The following is an 18,418-nucleotide window of genomic DNA, read 5'->3' on the forward strand; positions in this document are numbered from 1 at the left end:
AGCTCAGTCCTTTAAAAAAATCGAGGCGAACGTATGCGGTCTGGTAATGCGGTCTTCTCTTGTAGGTGATACCTGTACAATGGCAGACTACAGCCGGCTCAAAAGCATCCTCCTGGACCTGCAGGCTCATCGGCAGAGCCCACCGAGCAGCCCGGCCGAGGACAGAGTGTCCCAGAAGCGTTTCTTAGTTGAAAATATGTTTAAGCACTTGGATGTAAACAGCGATGGGCATCTCAGCAGCTCTGAACTGGCTCAGGTGGGTTTATTGTTCAATGAAAATGGAATTATGAAGTGGATTGCATTTTTCATTCAAAGTGTGAATTGAATGTAACGCAGGAGCACTCTTGTGAGAACAGTCGTTTGTAACTGTCCGGCTGGCAGCAGGTAAAGGAGGAAAATCTACTGCAGCCTGCGAGTCTCTCTGCATCTCTGGGGAGACCGTGTTGTCTCAAACATTGGAAGCTCCTCTACAAACAAAAAACATGGCAGCTTTCCAGCCCCATCCCTCTTCTTGAAAATAGATACTAATCCTCGCTGCTAACCATCATCCTCTGAAGTATTTCCAGCTAGCCGGCTTGGGGAGAATTAATTTGGATTTTTTAGGTGCATGTAAGTTAGGCAGAAATATCTTAATTCTTCCTCCCTGCCTTCTGGACCGTTCATTAGCATGTAGCAACATGACAGCAAAGTTGGAATATTTTTTAACAGGTTTATTTTCCCAAAAATCCCTAGACAGATGCTGAAATGTTGATTAGCAGAACGTAATAATGACAGAAAAGGTGAGAGCTTGGAAAAAACTTTTCTTTCTAATTATGGGCATGCTGTGCTGTTGGAATTCATCTGATTGGTAAAGCGAAGCGAACACGCAGCCCGGGCGCTCAAGCCGATGACTCTGTGTCCTGAACTTGCTCTTTGCACGCGCAGACCTGAGAAAACAGTCCTGTAAATATGAGAAGAGACATTATGGCAGATGTGGGGAGATCTTGTCTGGACTTGGCAGTGCTAGAGGTTAACGGTTGGACTCGGCCATCTTACAGGTCTTTTCCAACCAAGATGATTCTATGATTCTATTCTCTGTGTCACCCATGAGAAGAATTAAAGGCAACCACCTTTTAAGAGCCTTTTGGAAGCCAGTACCTGCCTGGGACCTGTTCCAGTGCCCTGAGCTGCACTTCACCCTTTGCTCTGCAGGAGCACTCACGCTTCCCAGCGAACGTGAAGCGCGTTGCAGTTCCAGCGTGTAAATGCAAGCTGTGAGCAAGCAGGAGGACGGACGCAAGCTCGCTCCTCCCTGAGCTCGCTCCTGCGTAGGACAGTTTGCACTGAATTTTAATCCTCAGGCTGTTGACATGATGCACGATCCTTTCTGCACAATGCAAAGCGTCAGTGTGAATTCCCTTAGATCTCAGAGCTATGAATACGTACAATACTTCATCTAAAGACGATGATTTTTTTATAAAGGCACGGTAGGTATAAGAAAACACTTTTATCTGAATTCAAACCCAGCTTTTGCATAGTGACATCTAAATGTCTGTTCTACTCTCCAATTTTTTTCCCCTTTTTACATGAAACTTATTCCATCAGGATATTAAAACTCAACTCACATGGAAATAAAGGTTTGGCAGCCTGCAAGCCATTACCATCAGGAAGAAGCCATGGCTTACATTTTAAAGGAGCAGGATTTGGTGCTTTAAGGTCTGCCACAAAGTTACTACGGGCTTCGTTTGCAGATGTGCTTGGAGCCCAGGTCTTTCTCACAAGAGCAAGCGTAGACCTTGGCTACTATTATTGTAATTCTTCCTCTTCTCACTGTTATCAGAATCAGTAAACATGGTTGCACGTCTGGAGCCCACTCCAGTTCGATGGACCAGAAGAAGTTCAGCCCTCAGCTCGGAGCCCTCTCACCCAACCATCCTCCACAGAGGCTTGCCATCAGCATTGCCGAGCTGACAGCATGATCACCTCTCAAAAGACAAAATAATGCCAGTTAATGGAGAATACAGATAAGCCATGAATGCTTTTAATCCCGAGCTGAGTGACACTGGTCTTGGGGCCCCTTGGTGGGAGCGTGGCCGAAGTCCCAACCGGGCTGAGGACACGTCTGCAGGGCAGCCCTGGGGCTCTCACAGCGGCAGCATCCACAGGTTACGTGTAGCGTGTCAATTCTTTATTTCTCTTGTTAGCCCTAACAACAAGATGATTTCCTCGTGTTCTTACACGACTGGTTTATTCACCCAGTTTTCAAGGGATTTTATTTTTTTAGGTAATGAGCGTTTTTTCATTTTCCCTGTTATAGTCTTACCAGAAGTTGTCTTGCCTTGTTAGGTAGATTCGTGATTGATTTGTGCCGGCTCTTTAACTTGAAGCTCTCTGCAACTTTAAAATTCCCCCAAAGATGGGAATTTCATTGCCCATGGGTAGAGGCAGCTGAAATGAATGTGGTGCGGTGGGATCTTGTTCTCTCTGGCTGCTGGATGAGCTGCTGCTGTGCATTTCCTTTGTTTTATTTAAAAGAAAAATAGTCTCTTGAGCGCTATAACCTTGTCTGCAAGGAAAAACTGGAGGCAGGTAACGTGCACTGCTGCAGAAAAAAGTCATTTTTAAGACCTGAAGGGGGATCTTTAGGAGGCTTATTGCAGAGGGATTCACCCCAAAGGAGAGAATCTCTGGAAGCGGAGTCCCTCCAGAGAGGACAGTCCTAGCACTGGGAGATGGTGAAGAGCTTTGCCCACTCGTTGGTTCTCCACAACAGAATTGCTTTGAGCAAAAAAATGGCAGCAGATGGTCTGTCCCCCTCTATTTAGAGTTGTTTTGCCTCCTGGCAGACCCTGGTGAATAGTTTCCCTCCGGCCCCGGCAGTGCGAAATGCCCGTGTAGTTTTGCAGCCATGAGTATGCAGGGCTATTAACAAGGGTGGTAACTGGAATGTTATTTCCATTTAAAACTTTAATGTATTTTAAAGTCAGATTCATAAATCTACTGAATTTGTTGCAGCTGAAGCGTTTTGTGTTGGTTTTGTTTTTTCCCTGATGTTAAATCAAAAGGACTAGTAAAAACTTGTCAGTCTTATGAAAAGTTAATCAATTTTCAATACAAAGGTAGACAAAGGGAAATTTCCATCTTTAGAAGATTGATCTTGGAAGTTATGGTTGATCTCACTTTTATTGAACAATTTTACTTGCTAGGTGAAGGGTCATTTTTTTAGCATTATTACTTTAAATTGCTTCAATATAATGGGCCAAGACTAGAATAGTAAATAAAAGAGTCCCTGGACTACAGCAAAAAGCCTTCCTGCCCGGAAGATGCAACACTTCAGCAGTTTTCTTCATGTTCTGCAATAAATTCAGAGAACCCAACGTTTTCACTATGCTTAGGTCTTATTTTGCTTATTTGCTAACTTGGATGTATGACTTGTAAAACTCCTTTCATTTTTAATGTAGACGGTGTGAAATGTTTAGAATACATAAGAAACAAACTGTCAGGGACTGGAAAAACACCTTAGGGTTGAATACACCATCCAGTCCATTCTAGTCCTAAAAGCAAGGAACTCAATTTTGTCCTTACCTATGGAGGAGAGAAAAAAAACAGACTTTCCTTTTTCCCTGTTGAATATTTATTTTTCAGTACATTTGAAAAGTGAAAATATGTTCCCGTGCTGCTGCTGAAGGAAGAGGCTCCTCGCCCTCACCAGTCCGTTGTCCATGAATGGCTGCAGGAATGCGAGTATCAGTTGTATGTTGATACAAAGCAAATTACGTAACAATAGGTGATACGATATATATGTCTCTATATGTATCTCCCCAAAGGTCATTTAATGGAAAATTCTGCTAGATGAGCCAGGACAAGAGTCTGTAACTTTACATTATATGTAAGATTACCTGTTCTTTTTGTACAGCTAATGAAGAAGGAGGACCTGGAAGATGATTTATTGGATTGTACACTAGAAGACCTTCTCCGCTTTGATGATTACAACAATGACGGCCGCTTAACCCTGCAGGAGCTCTATACAGCCTTCCGTGAGTCCCAATGCTTTTCTCTGTCCTGGGTGTTGCAAGCATGTGAATATCTGTGATGGCAATGTTGTCTTCCCAGACTTGGTCAGCAAAGATAATCCCTTTTTGTATTTAGTGCCATGAAAATAGTATGGAAGGCTTGTTTCTAAAGATTACTGTGCTCCAAAGGATGAGCATGAACTAGGAGGTTGGTAAAAGTGCGTGGGGCTTGTTGTTTTCTTGCATATTTTGTTGTGCTTTTTGTTGATGACTTCTTGTTGATGGTAATGGAAAGACGTTGGTGAACCGGCCAGGTCTGTAGACCTGAGTATGTGGTTTCTGAGTAACCCTGAGGAAATGGGATTGAAACTTGTCCAAGTGTCCTGTGGTAATGTGAGTTGGTTTGCTGTGGGGAAGGTGTTTTACTGAATATTCTGCTTGGAAATTATGTTTTCCGCATAAATACTTGTGTTATCCCATTTATCTTCATAACTTTATGTTCGTACTTTAAGTTAAGCATTCATTGAAATCCTTCCCTGGAAAAGGCCCACATTGTCTCCTTCACCTGGACGATGGAAAGTTTTATTGATGCGTGTCCCTTTGGGATACCAAAAAAGACAGATAGAAAATGTGGGGGTTTATTCAGTAATCAGGCTAGTGAGCTACAGAGTACTCATATGTGGTTAAAACTCTTTAAAAAAAAAGCAGGATTCAACCATTGAACTGTCGAGTGCAGGCAAAAGACCAATAAGAAGCTGGTTAACTCTTAAGCTGGATTCTCAAATCTTTGCATATGGCGTTTTATAGACAAAGTAATTTCAGTAGCTCATGATTTCATATTCTAAACCAGGACACCCTGCTCCAGTGCCTGCTTGGTGGGAGAAGCTTGGTGTGCACGAGAGTCACCAAGTGCCCCACACTAGCCCATTCCTCATTGATGCTCTTTGGCAAGCTACGATGCTAATGCAGAACCTCTATTTTTGCCAAATATCCTCTTTTCTAGAGAGGGTGGTTTCTGTTTTCTTGACTTCTGGCTTTTCGTTAAAAAAAAAAACAAACCCTACTTCGGATAATAACATTTAAAATGCTTTAAAATTAGCCCCAGTTGTCACCTTGGACCTGTTTGAACCGCATATGCATTTAATTCAACACAGCAGCACGCTCAAACCAGCAGATATACAGTAAAACATAAAACCTCATACATTAAGAAGGGCCATAAAGTGAATTAACCCAACCATAAAGGCTTGACACGCAGTTATTTGGGAGCATATTTGGATCAATGGGTTCTCAAAGTCACAGCAACTCGAAGTTAAATTCCAAGAGTCATTTGTATGAGTTTTTGGTTCAGTGAATTTTAAATAGGCAATGAAAATAAGACAAGTACGAAATATTAGCCAATGAATAGAGATAGTAATCGATAAACTGCAAAAATACTGTAACAAAACCCAAGGCGTAACAATGAGTGTCTATCAAAAGGATTTTGTATAGAAGAGAATTGTTCTCCATCTGAAGCTGAAAACCAGACTGACTTCTCCATTTTCAATTTACCCAGAATCTCCACTTTTATTGAGAGCGGTTAATGGCTCATCAGCTTTTAATTTAAAACCAAAGTTCATTGCTTGCAACTTTCAAAATTTTGAGACTCTGTAAGTGAACTTTAGTGCTTGGTGAAAGTATTCTTTTTCTTTTACTTTATTACACGATGTAGGAAAAAGATCTCAAAAATACTTGAAACATTTGTCTTAACCTACACTTTGGTTTGCAATCCTTAAGTGTTTATGAAATTTCTGTTTTATTATCAGCCAGAATTTGACTTGCAGTAGTAGTTTAAAGGTACAATATCCTGCACATTTTTCATATTTTTGGCCCATTAGGGTGATCATTTTGTTGCTTGAAATTCACCCAAGCCACTCATTTTTCCGTGCTGGCAGCAGGGATGGCTGCTCAGCAAGCTGAGGAACATAATTACCAGAATTCAGTGACATCAGAAAATCTCAATCTAATTTATTCTCTCAAAAACTCCGTTACATCTGTTTCGGTGTACCGTGCTCTGGTATAGTGTCGCAGCGTTGGAAAGGTTTGAAGATGACCTTGATAATGTGAAGAGTTTTCCAATTTGCCATTCTTGTGCTGCTTTAGAAGTTGCATTTCATTTTAAAGAGTCTCACGGCCTTTCTGTAGCTTACAAATCCGTGAAATGGTCTCCTTCTCTCACTCCGTGTGTGTCTCTTGTTTTCTCGTGACCCATTGTCTCTCTCCAAGACCAACAGAGATTCAAAGGGCATTTTTGATCCCCATCCATGTTGTTCAGCTGTAAATGAATGAAAAGTGCAGGGATGAGAAAAATCCGATCTCTTACCTTTTCTGAAGCATAGTTTCACCCTTACAAGCACTACATATAATAGGTTCTATTTTTAATAATAATTCCTAATCTTGCTAATCATTTGCTTACACATTTTAATGTACAGTTTTGGATTATGGACGGAAATAGTGGCCCTCCTACTAACCCTATCATCTTTCCTCTGATTTTCGGAAAGTTCTTTTGTTCCTGAATCCCAAGAATGCAACTTTTAGGAGTTTGCTTGCATGTATGGGGATGACTAGAAAATCTATTAACACAGGATTAAAGTATCACTTTTCAAATCGCCTTAATTGTACATAAGTAACATACGAGACGGATGAAATGCTCTCCTGGCAGCTCTGGCATGAACAACTTGTGGGAGTCTTCTAATTTCTCATTAATAAATTTTATTAGATAAGCAGGCTCAGGACCATAATTAAAAAAAATAACTCTTAATATGATGATCTCAAGATTTACACATTCCAAAAACAGAGTACTAGAAACTATATTTGTCTGGTGTCTTTTCTTTATATTGTCACAAAGATTCAATAAATGTGTAATAAATGAAAGGCTTAGTTGTCATAAGAGCTAAAGCAGAGCATGCGTCTAATTAATCAGCATGGAGATAGTCTGGTGAATTGGCAAGCACATCACCCAGCCGAGTCATACTTTAAATATGCTCAGACGAGTGATTTTTGGATATAACTTCTGGAACCGTATCTGACTGGAGGTCATTAGAATTAGGCATGTCACTTTTGGCATTCCTGTTGTCTTCCCTAATGGGAAAGTAGCAGGTTGGCAGATGTGAAAGCCTAGCCGAAGAAAAAAAATCAGTGTAATCTTCTAGATCTATATCATCATCAATGTGGACAGGTCAATTTGTAATACAAATATGTCGAAGAGAGGGAAAACATGCATTCCATCAAAATGGCTTTATCTTGTCAACATTGTTTAGCTAATAAGACGTTATTAACCCTACGATAAAATCCCCTTAAATTCTAGCTCATTGCCAATTAGAGTGCTCTCCTAACGAACATCCGCTTCTCTCAGCTCGCCTTTGCGTTCACTGAAAGCACAGAGAAGGGCGAATTTGAATGAACTGGGTGAAGGAATGAATGGAGAGCCCGGGCTGGGCATGGGTGTTGGGTCAATCACTGCCAATGCAGAGAAGCAGCAGTGAATGGCGTTGGACTGGCCCCAGATTTACTGCAGTGGTCCCAAAATCTCCGGTAGCTGTGTTCCCCACCAGGCAGTGCACCCCCCGTGGTGCAGAGGCATGAACCGTCCATCCCTGACCCCTCCAGGCATTCTTCAGAGGCTCATTAGAAGTGCAGAGTACAAAACGGATTTATTTTTGCCTATTTCTGATTTGCTGGAAACTACTCTAGGACAGAGCTTTGTAATTGTCCCAAAAGCATTGAGCTGGGGAAGAGCTGAGCTCTACCTTGAGGAAGAGGGAACAAAACCTAAAAAGGGGCTGTTGGGTCAAGTGGGAGAGGGAGTTGTGGTCTTGTCTTAAGGAAGGTGATAAATTGTGTGTGAGGAAAATGAATACCTGTATTTGGAAAAATATGTCCATAATATATGTACTCCACGCACACCTGGTGAGCCAGCTGTTCCAGCAGCAATTGCGTCTGTAAATTCCATGTTCAGATGAAGTGTTTACTCACATCTTGATAAAGCTGCTGTTCTCGATGGCGTGGCATGTAGGGTTGGGTATTTGTTACTGCTACCTTCCAGCTAGATTGGTCAAGCCTGGTTAATTATATTGGACAACTATATTGTGAGATAAAATGTTTTGCTTGAGGTGTTCTCTTAAGCAATGTTGTAGCAACAGCTATCTACAGGATCAAATCATAGTCCTAAAATATTGACAATTTGTGCACCATGCTCTGCCTCTTCAGCTGTAATCTCCCTGGTATGTGATTTTTCTTTCATGTTGCTGCAGATATTGGTACAAACTTGGAAATAATTCATTAGCTCACCAATATTGATTTGCTTCTCCTGTGAGCTATGTGATATCTAAACTTCAAACACGCCTCAGCAAGGAGGAGCGCTGGCCTCTCCTTTTGGTTTGAGGCAGTGTTAGAGGTGATGTGAACTACTCGGGAAAGAAATGAGGTTTCCTTCCGCTGGCCGAAGCAACCCATTCCTGCTTGCCTCGAGGAACGACGTGCAGCCGTGTTACTGAGGATAAAGGCAACTTATTGGGCATTTTCTGGAATGATGAATTTAATACTGCAATCTTACAGCAAAAACAAAACTAAAAGTTAAAAATCAAGCAAAAAAGCAGAAATTTAAAACTATCTAGCTGATTTCTGTAGCAGGTACAGACTGGTTGAGCAGAGACGATGGGAAGAACCAACAAGCGTTCAAGTCGCTGCAACAGCATTTAATAATCGGCGTTTCCACAGCCAAGCTGTGATCCTGCGCTGGGTTTTTAGGGTTTATTAGGTCCAAACCGGCACTGTTCCATTGTAGGTGGGCGCAGCAGCTTAGTAAAGCGGAGATGCGGAAGGCAGTGCTCGGGGGCTCTCGCTGTGTGGGCTGGTGCCCGTGCTCCAGCTCAGGGCTGAGCTCCAGGAATGCGCTTGAGGTTGGGGTGCCTTTGGTCAGCTCTCGGGTTCTCCCTGCTCAATAAGTTCTAACTTTTTAGATCATTTTCAGAAGCACCTAACTCCTTGCCTCACCATAAATGGAGTGTAAGATTCCTGGCTTTAGCACTGGGAATGATCCTGTTGCGCCTGGAAATGTAATTTTTGGCTGGTAGGACACCTCAGCTGGGGAGACATCTGAGTGGGTTCATCCTTACTCCATTCTAATGAGCAGGTAATTTTTGAATGTGGAAATTTTTCTTGCTTTGATTTTCTTTTTTTTTTTTTTTTTTCCTCCCTTGTTATCAAAGAAACACATTCTGCAAAGCAGGTGATTTCTTTTTCAGCCAGTAAAAATCTTCAGTCCAGAGCTTCAAGTCTAAAAATCTATCACTGGGCTCCAGCAAAGTGCCCTGCATAGTTTGCAGTTGCGGTCAGAGTTTGGTTTTCTTGTATATTCTCGATTGTTTTGCTGCATTTTGAACAAAGCAAAAGGCATTTTCTCAGAGGAAAAAAAAAATACCCAGAATTAATTTATAGCAAGAAAGACAAATTTAAGGCAAATTTGATGCAAAAATGCTTCAAATGCTAAAATATGGTTCCAGAGAATAAACTAAGAATGCTCAGATCAGGAAAAAATACGTTGCATGTGGATGCATCTTTAGCGGTGGAAAGAGGGACATGGCCTGAGGCCAAAAAAAAGGGAACGTTTCCATGCTGAGATCAGAGATTAATTCACCTAACCAGGTTTGCTGTTCAGTGTTGTATTCTGCTTAGTTTATACAGTTTGGCATTGTGATTTGAATTAACAGTGTCTACTGAAATAAAATTTTGGCAGAATTACTGGCAACTATAGACATGGTTAAAATTATTGTGATTTCATGCGTTTTGATCAAGAATTGCTGTCCAGGTTTTTTCAGGAAAAGGCAGAGAGAGTATCTGACGCTGGTTTTGCTGTTTGTTTCCGCGCAGACGTATCAGTTGCACGCCGGAACTGGTGCACTCGAGCGTGAATTGCCAAACTCTAGTAGTTTTTCAAATACCTCTCATTTCAAAAGATACCATCTGCAAAATGTCAACGGGCTTAATATGTAACGACTGAATAAGAGAAAATGAACTAATTACAAGTTGTTATTGGAAATCTATTGTCTACAAATTGCAAAGAAAACTCACTAGAATACAATGTACTAGTGATTTTAAAATGCTTTTCAGGGTGCATTGATTTGGTAATCTTGGTTTTAAATGCAAAAATTTGCAACATGGAGTAGTGCTTCAGAGGTGATGTAGTACAAACCGTGTCAAATGTCTACACACACTCTTGCAGGAGTGGAATATTTAAATATTTATAAGTACTTATGAGTGACTCGCTGGTGCATAAAACCAGGCAAATACCATTTCTTAAAAAATTATTTGATCCATACCAGCAATGTTCACTGCAGCAATTTCAGACACAAATAATAGTATTTTCGGTTGCTTGCGGACACAAAATGACGTCAGTAAGCAGCAAATACCAATATTGGGGAGATCACAAAATGGCTGCCAAGTCCTAGACATACATGTGCACCTTCGGAGCACATAGGTAGAGATCTAAAAAGTATAATTTGCTTTTTCAATGAGCTGGGAATGTGGAATTGCAGGCTCTCCTAGGGCTTTGTTCTGGTCTCACAGAAGCAGATGCCATTTCTGAAAACCGGATCCAGACTTTCTGCGTTGCATTTGCTTTTGTTTTTTTCAGTCAGTCTGTCTTTCTCAGGAATTTGTGAAGCTAATGCAGCATAGCCATGAGGCAAAAAAAAAGTCTTTTCACTAAAAATGGGGAAAATCACAGTTAAAATGCATGAGATTTTACATGAAATCAAAGGGGTGATATGGCAGCATCCTGGGCAGGCTTTTCCTTTCCTTTTGTTTTATTACGTACAGACTGGAACATCTTACCTACCGTTTTCTCTTGTTTCTTGTTTTCTCTACCTGTTTTTCCTAGTGGGTAATTGCTAGAGTGTTCGTTTGAGGTCTGCCTTCATCTAAGGGAAGCTGCTGTGGATGTTCTTTCTCCTCGCCCTTTCAGGCATCTCATGAATCGCTTCTCCACCTATATGCTCTTCATCTTTTCTTCGACCAGTTTAGCAGACTCATAGCTTTTAAGGCCAAAAACGTTCCTTAATGTATCAGAAGTCTACCTAACCTCTGTTTCAGGTGCGTCTACTGCAACTGCCTCTCCCGATTCATGCTGTATTTGTGTTAGGTACCTCGTGGTGCCTTTTCGGTTCGGTACCACCAGCAGCGGTGCAGAGGGTCAATCTCCACGTGCCCGTGTTACCCTTCCCCGCCATCCAGGCAGGAATCACGCTGGTCTGTGGCTGCTGTTGTGTGTTTTGTCACTTAAGTGACCCTTTTCCCCACTAAAAGTGGGGGCAGGATTAGTTACCTCGTCTGGTTTTCATTTTATGGTTCTGTCCTGCATTCCTTGTTCCTGGACATAGGGTCAATGTGTTATATATAACTCTATATGTATATAAAAATATTTTATTGTGCATGGGCGCGGGTTACTAGCCGACCCAAAAAGCTCAGTACGTCAGTCCTGCCTTCCACTCCGTTGCTCCGGTGTCCGTAGTGTCATCTGGGATTTCTGTGTTCGTTCCAGATCTCGATGGAGATACTGAACAGATTTGGGCTTTGGATGACTCTTCATGCGGCGTCACTAGAAGCAGCCCCGTTTGAGTGGTCCCCTCTGAGAAACGCTTTTTGAGATCTGTCCGTCAGCTGGTTCTTAGTTCATTTGGCACGTTCTTTATTGTATAGCACTACAGAGCTGCAGTGCTAATTTTTTAATCAAAATGCCAGAGCAGCCATCAGAAAATTACCAAGTACAGTACATATCCCCAGTGCAATGATAGAATTTATGTAGGGCCACAGCTGAGATGTTTTTATTTCATGTTCTTCACAGGAGAAAATCTCCTTGACAAATCCAGGATGTCCAGATAGAAGCTGAAAAATATAGCAGTAGGAAATTGAATAAGCTGAACTCAAAGGTTGGTTCTGCTTTAATACTTCCAAAAAGAATAAAAAAAGGTGCTAGCCTATAGAAAAAAGTAAAAAGCTTCAGAGATGTTTCAGTGGCATCAGGATTTGAGGTGAAACTCAGCTGTTGCCAATGTCTGTCTTTAGCACCATCATAAAAAAGCTCATTCTCAAGTTTCTTGATGATCAAAACTTCAGAAAGAACATCAAGAGCCATCAATAGAAATAAATAACTCAGAGCTCAGGCCTGCCGTGCCTCCAAAGCACAGCTTCTGCCGTCAGATTTTCCCTCTGCAGTATATAAACTACATTTGTAGAATTTTTGTTTCTCTTTGTGCAAACCGGTAGCACGGGTCCCACTGAACTCATGCTTGAAGCCACACTTTAGATCCTACAACTTTCACTGCAGTCCATGCACTGACATCTCAGCAATATTAGTAGAAACTTGTTGCTTAGAGAAGTAATTTGTGACTGTGATTTACCAAGAAGAAGAAAAAAAAAAAAAAAAGAAATGCGCTAAGCCTGTGCGGCTTTTTTCTTTTTATTTGTCATTCTGTTCATCATGCAAACCTGAATAATGTGTTAGAAAAGGTGATGGGTACCCCCTGGGTGCTGAAGGGCATTTGGAGCAGTGTCGGGCTCTGGGAGCGGCTGAGACCTGGCATCCCAGCCCCAAAAACTGCCGGGGTGGTGGTGGAGTGCAGAGAGGGAGGGGGGGGAGTGACAGTAATTTCAAAGCAGAGCATCAGAAAAGGAGCAGGGTGAAAAGAGAGAATGAAAATATCCTCATCCTGTGATTTCATCAGGTATACATACCTTTTAAATACGAGATTAAACGTGAGGATCGAGAGCTTGCAAGACCAGGTACCATTGAAATGACACTTTCAGGCTGTATTCCGACATGAACTGTGTGTCACAGGGTTTTCCCACGGCCTGATCCCATGAAGTGTCCCTCTGGTCTGAGGGAGCTGCTGCCGAAATTGCTTTCAGGTAGAGCCTGATTTTGAAGTTTTCCCTGAAAGATGTTGCCCAGACCCACTTTTCCTGTGTTTTGTTCTCCTGTCTGGCTCTGTGACCAGATTCTCCAACATCATTCATGCTTTGTTTTAATTGTGGGAGAAAATGCAGCGTTCCCCAGTGTTCAGTGCTGCCGCGAAGCGGAGTCGTACCTGCAGCCTGGTTTGCCGTCCTGCTGTTCACACGTGGAGGCAAAAAAAAAAAAAAAAAAAAAAAAAGCCAGATTAGTTTGCCCCTGGTCTCTGAAAACCCCAGAGCTGTGGCCAGTGGTGACAGTGATGGGCCGATTTCAGGCGGTGCCACCGCACTGTTTGCTTTACAGCAAAGGTGCTCTATGGGTATTTGTAATATACAGTCTCACAGCTATTATTTGATAGTTCTTGCAGTTAGAATCTTAAAAATTTTGCTGCACAAATGTCTACCTTCTACGTTCCGCTCACCTCCAAAAGGCTGTTGATCATAGGAATCCATTCCTGGTGTGGGGAAAAAAAACCAACCCCAAATCATTTCTGCCATGAAAAATGCAGCACTACTGCTGCTGGTCCGGGCTTAATATTGTTCTGGGTATGTAATCTATCTCCGTTAGCACAGCCCTCTTGAATGCCCTTAATAAAACTGGGGGCTGGAGGAAAACCATTTGCTAATGGTTGTTTGATGAAACTGGAGAATGACGTGCTGTGTCGCCTGCTACCCAGCGTCTTCCCAAAAACCTGGCGTTTTACGTGCCCGGGAGAGGGTTCCTCTAGAGGATGATCACTTATTTGTGGATGTTCCACGTGGAAAGTTATAATTCCTTGCAGTTTACAGCAATGCTGGTCCTGCGGAGAACAACTGTGGTTGCCTGTTGAGGACACCTTGGCTGGGGAGGGAGGCGTGGACCTTCCCGTCCTGCATGGCCTCCTGCAGCGGGGCAACCCAGATTTGGGAACAGACCAAACCAGATGGACCAAAACTCCTTTTTCTGCCCTAAAAACTTGAACAAGAGTATGGCAGTCCCGATACCTGTAGCTGATATGCAAGCATCACTGGGTAGGGTTTATACTTCTGTAGGACCTGGAGGCAAAGTTGTTTCAGAAGTAGTGATAACATCTGGTTGCATTTGGTCATTGGTGATGTCAGAGGCCGTTGCCTTCAGTCTTTTCTCTTTGGGGGACTGCAACAGAGCGAGCTCTGGGCCAGATTCCCCTGCAGGAGACAGCAGAGGTGTCTGCACTGTCTGTCGTTAACTCATCTAACATGCTGGTGGCCACCAAAATCATCTCCAGCCCCCCGAGACAGGCCCGTTTGGTGATTTGTGGGCTTAAGAACATATAAAATGGGCATGTGTTCTGAGGATTTGAGAGAGCACATATCCACTTATTTTAACACAAATCATTACTGGTTTATTTTCACCGCTAGTCTATATTCAGTGCGACACAAACCACGAAAAGCATGTGTCTCTCCTTGGTGAACTGGTTTGGAGTCTGCTGTGAGGTGTAATGCATCTTCTGGCAGAGCTAATAGAGTTGTTTTAATGCAATTTACTAACCAATCATCTGCTAAAATATTAGGTGTATGAGAGTCTAAATTTGTTACCGAATTGCTATTATCCTCCTTATTTTGTTTTAAGATGTATTTTTATGAACCCATTCACTCCAAGTCAGGCAAGATACATTCATGGAAAGACTCCAATATGTTAATTGGCATTTATTGAATACTTCAGTGTAATGTGATGAACAGGCACCGTGGATTATAATTAATACATTGACATCCAACAGCTATAGCTGAATGGAAGATGAAAGCAATTTATAATGGACATAGCACGCATTCATTTTGCAGCGCTACGCGGACACCCACCAAATCAAATAGCTTTCAAAGAGAAGGGAAATGCTTTTTTTTTTTTTTTTTTTTTGCCAGACAGGAGTTTTGAGGCAATGGTGAAACACACCGCCACGGCAGAAATACAGACGCGGGGAGGCTGGAGGGGCTGCAGATGCACTGACACCTCCAGGGAGCAGCACGTCCCTCCAGCCCTGTCGGGCTCCCATGAAGGAGAGGGATGCTTAGGATGTAAACCAACAACCTCTGCTGCTCCAATCCAAGGAGCACCGCTGATGTCTCCTCCTGCTCTCCCCTTCCACGTTTCCCTTACCCTGCACCCTCGCTGACTTGAGCTCGGTGAAAGCAAATGCGTTGGTGGGAGGGATTTGGCTCAGAAAATAGTTTTCTCCTTTCTCGAATAAAGAGAGAGTAACCCACTTACTCCTTTGATGCATTAGCACAGGTGGCCTCTTGAACGTGATGCATTAAACAAATTATATGAACTGCAAATAATATGGTTTGTATTCTAGCGCATAAACGGGGCTTCAGCAAATAAATAAACCCATGGCAAAAGGCGCTTTTCAGATTTCACTTTTCAAGCCCTGCAATGAGGCACTAATACAATTATGTCAAAAGTGTGTTGAGCAGATAGAAGTAATGAACTGTTGGATTCCTTTTCTGTGAGAGCTCTTTAACAGAGGACGTTGGGGAAGAAAAGATTTTCCCTGCAATGGGCATCGTGAGTCCAAGAGCTGTGAAAAATAAAAAAAGAGTGGCAGGGTAGCTTCGTTCTTCTGGCTCCTGGGAGAAGACCAGCAGGTCCCAGTGATCGTTGATCGGCTTTCCTTTTGGTAAACATTAGGCAGGGCAAGACTCGGCAGTGTGATCGCCTTTCAGGAGAAAGCGAGAGCGAAAAGGAAAGCTGGGGGACTCGGTACCCCATCGTACCGAGCCACCGCCTGAATCCTCCCGTCCGGTAACTCTCCAGGTTGCAGATCTTCCATCAGATTTCGCAAGCGTTCATGGAACAAAACGTGCTTCAATAAGTGTTGATTGATCCGCTAATTTCCTATAATAAAAGAAACTTTGAAGAAACCACCAGGGCCAGTGGCAAAACAATTTCATTACGTGTCTGTTGTCAGTGCACTGGATAATTTACTCTGAGGATTAGGTTGTACTGTCTGATGAAGCAGTTATACTACTGGTGGGCATCTTTGGTTTCCTATCGTTATTATTATTGTTGTTATTAGTTTTTTGTGGACGATGCCCCATAGGACCTGGATCGAGAAGCCCAACTAATTTCAAATCAGCTTCAAAAGTTGTCAGAAGAAAACTATTTAAAGTAGCTTGAAATAACAGGTTTGGTTCAATGCGGTGCAGGTGACTGGTGCTGGGCTCTGCAAGTAGCCGAATAAATGTTACAGGTGTTGTAACAGCTGTATGGAGATAGTAGAAGTGCTATCCCAGCCTTACTGTTTCTCTTACAATTATCTTGTGAAGAAGTACCTAATAATGAGTCAAACTGAGCAGGATGGTTTTGTTGTGCTGAAGCGTTATTTAATTAGTCGTCTGGGTCGTTTCGCTGTCGGGAGCCCGGCTGAGCGCCAGGTTACGTGGGGCTGCGCTGCTGCACCCGCCTGACGTGCCCAGCGCTCGGTCTCCAGCAATCCCAGTGGTGGCCGACTTTGAAGTTTGTTATTTATTGTAAATCTATTATCTCTTGTATCAAGTTTGTATCTGAAATGCAAATTCTGCATATTCCGATGGTCTTTGCCTGTTCCAGGTTTAAGCTGGTATGACCTCTGGCTGATTCCCCTCGCATACAACTTTAACCATTTTTAAAAAGCTCATTTACTTTAAGTGGAATTGCTCATGTGTCGCAATGCTCCTATCTATAAATATTCGCAGTCTCAGGTGCTGAGAAACCTCCTTTTCGATCCATTTCTTCTGCCCACTCCATAAAATCACCAAGACATCACTCATCGGGGTAGCCTGCCTTATAAATAAATAAGTAAACCACTGACAGCCCTGGAGGGAAAACAGCACGAGGAGTAACAGAAACTGCGACTTTATTTTTTTTTTTTTTTTTTTTTTATCCCTCCCTGCCTTCAGCAGGCTCATAAAGTGCCGGAACGAGGAGGCTGCACGCTGTTCCGTTGCACGCCGCAGCTCTGCCGCTGCCCCCCAGGTTTGCACGGGCAGGCAGCTGCCCGCAGCTGCCCACGGCTGCCTGTGCAGGCAGCTGCCACCTGCCTCTGCACCCCGGCACTTCGCTTGGCTGGCTCGCTCTTCTCAATTAACTCCGGGGCTTTTTCATACCTGCCTCTTTCTACTCGGGCCGAAATAAAGGGAAAGGTTTTCAGATGAAGACACAGGAGGAACACGAATAACTCCCGTTTGGGCAAATTAAGGGATTTCTATGCCTCCTCCTTGGGTACTTCGTGAAAAATTTGACTATCAGTGTCTAAGAGATGTTTCAAAGACTTTTTGATGCTTAGAAACTATTCTGTGTCAATAGCAGATGGGTCGTAGCTGTCAGGGGCAATAGCATCTCTCTTCAATTCACGGACACTGAAAATCTGGAAAGTTCAAGGGTAATTTATGTCTCTCATCTCACAGATCTCTTTCTCACCAGAGTAAGAAAGAAACCGTTTCTTCACCACTTAAACCCTTGCTAACCCTATCTGTTGCATCTGTTGTCGTGTCCTCCTCCTCTGGTCGTGGGCAGTGTCCTCTGTCCCTGTCCTCTCCAGAGCAGAAAGAAATGCATTGGTACAGTCCCTGAAAAAGGTTGCAAGTTTACTCATTCCTGTGCTACGAACTTCTTAGACACGTGCACCTCAGCATTAATTCCTGAAGTTATAGCAGGTGGAGATGTGGAAGCAGTGGTGTGACTGTCAGAGTGAATTAGGTGTCACAAGCTCTGCTATTTCTAAAAAGGGGTGCTGATGGGAGGTGTCCGTGCTCCGGTGGATGGACAGCATCTCCATGCCATGATAAAGCTTCACGAGTTTCTTTTCTCTTAAATTGGTGGGCAGTAAATTAAGAACTCCACCTGGATTTCACATGGTGTAATGATGCTCATCACATTGGTGGTGCTGGCTGGAGACTGGTGGTAGCCCCGTGGAAAAGCCCCGGCCACGTAACGGGGTTTTTGTTATCAGAACGTTAATTTGCGTGAGCTATGGCTGTGGGACTGGAGTTTCCTTGGCAGAGAACGCGTCTTCTGCTAGGCAAAGGAGAGAATCATCCATCTATTAGAAAAAGCATTCACGATTTTGTATGCTTGAACAGTGTTACAATGTCAACATCACGATCTCGTTAGATCACAGGGGTTTAGTTAAATCAAAATGACAGGAAATTTCCTTGGGTTTTACCCATCATCTGAAGAAATTGGTTAGAGTCTGAGTTTGTAGAGCAAACACATCAAAATGAGTTTGAAGAACTGCTGGAAATAGAAGACCTGTGTAAGTAACTTTCCTGAAATTTCTTTCTATTATTTAATTTCTAAAATTGCCTGCAAATTATGACTGGGAATCTTTTGTTACACTACCCAAGAAATTCGTTCCTCTTCATCTTTTTGTGAACACTTTTTCAAGTTGGTTTTTTGGGTTTTTTTGGTTGGGTTTTTTTTTTTTTTTTTTTACTTTGTTCAG

General features: G+C 42.7%; 1 protein-coding gene across 2 annotated transcripts in view; it reads left to right on the plus strand.

Annotated features, from left to right (window-relative positions):
- FSTL4 (follistatin like 4) overlaps nucleotides 1-18,418 on the plus strand; it is a 232,490-nt gene that overhangs the window by 125,256 nt on the left and 88,816 nt on the right. For both annotated transcript variants that reach the window (XM_075766567.1, XM_075766568.1), the window contains exons 5-6: nucleotides 66-256; nucleotides 3,896-4,016. In XM_075766567.1, the coding sequence (XP_075622682.1) occupies nucleotides 66-256; nucleotides 3,896-4,016 (312 nt within the window). The remainder of the gene's footprint in view (nucleotides 1-65; nucleotides 257-3,895; nucleotides 4,017-18,418) is intronic.

Source organism: Balearica regulorum, chromosome 14 (genome assembly GCF_011004875.1).
Source record: "Balearica regulorum gibbericeps isolate bBalReg1 chromosome 14, bBalReg1.pri, whole genome shotgun sequence".
In the NCBI taxonomy this organism is placed as follows: Eukaryota; Metazoa; Chordata; class Aves; order Gruiformes; family Gruidae; genus Balearica; species Balearica regulorum.